This window comes from Thunnus maccoyii, chromosome 8 (assembly GCF_910596095.1).
Source record: "Thunnus maccoyii chromosome 8, fThuMac1.1, whole genome shotgun sequence".
Lineage (NCBI taxonomy): Eukaryota > Metazoa > Chordata > Actinopteri > Scombriformes > Scombridae > Thunnus > Thunnus maccoyii.
In genome coordinates, this window is record NC_056540.1 from 14,104,482 (window position 1) to 14,107,763 (window position 3,282).

The 3,282-nt window shown below is 36.4% G+C and overlaps 1 protein-coding gene across 1 annotated transcript; it reads right to left on the minus strand.

Moving 5' to 3' along the window:
* Window positions 1–525: 525 nt before the first annotated feature.
* LOC121902064 (gastrotropin-like) lies at window positions 526–2,011 on the minus strand. Its single transcript, XM_042419244.1, has 4 exons — window positions 1,933–2,011; window positions 1,632–1,792; window positions 1,458–1,547; window positions 526–1,335 (listed from the first exon to the last, which is right to left on the minus strand). Exons 1-4 carry the CDS (start codon window positions 1,997–1,999, stop codon window positions 1,276–1,278), a joined length of 378 nt encoding a protein of 125 aa, XP_042275178.1. The 5' UTR covers window positions 2,000–2,011; the 3' UTR covers window positions 526–1,275.
* Window positions 2,012–3,282: the final 1,271 nt, after the last annotated feature.

Genomic DNA, 3,282 nt, shown 5'->3' on the forward strand with positions numbered 1-3,282 from the left:
TCTGTTAACAATAATTCTCATTCACGCTCTGGCACAGAATGAGGTAAGCTTTTTAAAACCTGTTTTCAAGATCATTTTGATGTAAAGCTCTGCCTGCAGCCACAGATGTTGCTTCCAAACAAACCAAAATGGTTTAACAGATCAACGCTTATATCCTTTAGAGCTCTGTGTTCTCAATAAAGGGCTAAAAATAGAGTTTGCTAATAATAATAATGATAATAATATGATTTTTTTCTCATGTATTGCAAGTATTTAAACGTTTAGATTATGACATGGAAAGTTCAAGTTAAGTTTAGCATTTTGAGTTTTACATTTTTTCTGTATTTTTTGTCGCCACAGCTAACTTTACATTTATAGTTTTTGGACACATTCTGCAAGCCATAAACCACAAACCATGAAAGGCATGATTATCCTTTCTGACCAAAATGTTTTACATATCACTAAATATAACAGGGGACCTTTAAACAACAACATCCCACCTACAACAAAAAAAACGAACAAAGACCAGTTTCATTTTGACCACCTACGATTGTACTGTTTATTCAAAAAGGCAGGCCTACTGCAATCCAAACCACATGAGCGAAAACAAAAGAAAAATCAAGTTATGGTTATATTCTTCTCCTCTCTCATGTTTAAAAAGAAATATTTTCTGCTTATTGGAGATCCGAATGACTGGAGGAAGAAAGGAGCTTTACATTTGTTCAGTAGAAATGAGCTGCGTGCGTCTGTGCCTTAATATCAGCTCATGTTTATGGATTCAAACTTTAACATTTAAAGAACTATAACATCTATCCTTAAACATTTATCTGTCTCATCTTCTTGTGAAATGGTGGTTTTTTTGTTGCACAGAAAGTATCAGCAGTAAAGACTATTAACAGAAACTGAAGACCGCATTTGAGAAGGAGACGACACTTGAGTTTCTTTTATCTTTAGGAGCAAGTAAGTAAGTAAACATGCTAACAATAAATTTAATGCATATATTTGTTCTTTTTACACATGGAGGAACATTAATACAGCATCGATGGGTTGAAACAAGTGACACACATTAAATCACATTAACGATCAAACATTAACGCAGGCACAGGCAAACTGTGTCATCAGTGTTAATACAGTACATAGTGTTTCATCATTTCTATCAAGTTAAATGTCCTGTGAAGCCAAGACATGTTGCACTCGCTCCTCGTCACTTCCTCTTGCCTCAAAAATCATTATCAAGCATTTTTATGTTGTTTTAATCTTCCTCTTTTCCGCTGAAGCGTGTTGGGTCTCGCAGCGTTAGATCCTCTTGTTAACTCTTTTGAATGTCACACCCTTCTCTCCGGGAATTACGCAATTCTAGAGGACAAAAGAGAAGTTAAAAAGACAATTTAGGATAAATGATAACAAACTACGACTTCTATTCATGTTATTGAAGTTACAATGAGGATTATTATTTAGTGAGTGGTTACTTCTCTTACCATTACAAGCTTATCATCAATGATCTCTGCTGTGAAGAGGTACTGAGGAAACTGTATTGAAATCTTGCCGCCTTCCAAAGTGACAGGAGCCTATAAGGTCATAAGGACAAAAGGGTCACAGAGGAAAACATCCAATCAGCTGTAAGATATTTTCAAATCTTTATTTTAACTCACCTTGAATTTGGAGCCCATCATTGTGTTCAGCTCACATTCCTGTCCTACGGTGAACTTATTGGACCAGGTCCAGTTGGGGATGGTTTGTGTCCAGGTGAAGTCGTTCCCATCCTGAAGCACCTCTGTTACCACTTTGTGGTCTGTCTTGGCGTTGAGAAGCCCTGCGGCAGAGCAAGCGACATTCCAAAAACAGACATTTGACAAGTTGAAGTTAAGCCAGTGACGCCTGATGAGTCACATTTATCTATTTTGTGATATTCATGGTTTTTGTGTATCAATAAAAAATAATAAAACATGATACCAATTGCTTCCAGAAACTCCTCATAGTTTTCTTGAGTCTCCAGCTCATATTTCCCAGTGAAAGCCATGTTGGTGAAAGAGAAGAGAAGAAGTAAGGAGGGAGTTTATAAGACAAATAGAGAAGAGGAGTGGCCTGCTGCTGAAACTCTTTCCGACCTTTATGAATCACTGCCAACCCTGACTCTTCTTCTCCTCCCACTCATACCAAAACATGTGCCAGTCACACTGTAAGTTGACAGATGTATGTCAAAAAATGACAGTGGTGTCGTCCAAGACAGTTTGTTGCATTGTGTTTTGTGCTACAATGTTGTCATTCGGCAAAAATCCAAAGTATTTTCCCGTGTCTGTTAGCATCAGGTTTTTCCATCAGTTCTGTCATGCTACATGAAATTCAGTTACTTTGCAAGCTGGAACATGTACAGTGTAGAAAAAGACACTATGACCATCGCCCTTTAAACAGAGGTGATTGTAGGCATTTGATTTTCTTTTCTTCTTCTTCAATTTTCTCTGAGATTCAACACTTATTAAAAAATAAGATCCTTGACTGAAGTCAGCAGCTGTGGTTAAAACATGTGATGCCTCATGTTGGGAAAAGCCTGAAGAGGAACTGCTTCAAAAAAACAAACAAGACCAAATCAGCAGATAAGCATCAACCACCACAACACTGTATACAATGAATATTAACTATCTGTTACAATTATGGCCTGTGGTCACTGAGAAATTTGTCAGAGCTTTGGACCAACAGTCCAAAATCCAAAAGATATTTAGTTTACTATCAAAACCTCCCAGCAAATATTCACATTTGGCTGCAATCTGTGAATTTTTGTCATTTTTACTTACAGACTTATTTAAAAGATGAATCGTTTTTCAAAATTGTTGTAGATTAATTTTCTGTTGATCAACTAATCCGTCAATTGACTATTTCAGCTCTAATCTCTGAGAAGACTATTGATTGGTGAGACTGTGTGCCTGAAAGGTGCTGTAACATGAAACATGGAGCTTTTCAACAGAACCACTTTTCTTTCAGCTGAAATGAGTCAAAGACATTGAAGGCACGAATTATTTAGGCACCAAATAATCAATTTATTGTTAACTACAGCCCTGAATCAGGATAAGTTGTACATCTAAGAATATCAATAAGTTGTAATTGATGTGCAGGTCATTCTTGTCCTGAGTGAACAATGCACTTACTTGTTTCTCTCAGCTAGTAGCAAGCAAGTTAACTTTATTTATACAGCATTTTTCAAAAGAGAGGTTACAAAGTGATTTACAGGAAGAGAAAAGGGAAAGAGGGAGGTAGAGAAGACCTAATATAAAACAAGGTGAAAAAAAGTTATAAAATCAAGAAAAA

Coding starts and splice junctions, on each gene's coding strand:
- LOC121902064 (XM_042419244.1), bottom strand. CDS start 1,999: ATGGCTTTCACTGGGAAATATGAGCTGGAGACTCAAGAAAACTATGAG. Junction 1,548..1,631: donor TGATGGGCTCCAAATTCAAG/GTGAGTTAAAAT, acceptor ATGACCTTATAG/GCTCCTGTCACTTTGGAAGG. Junction 1,336..1,457: donor TTGATGATAAGCTTGTAATG/GTAAGAGAAGTA, acceptor TTTGTCCTCTAG/AATTGCGTAATTCCCGGAGA.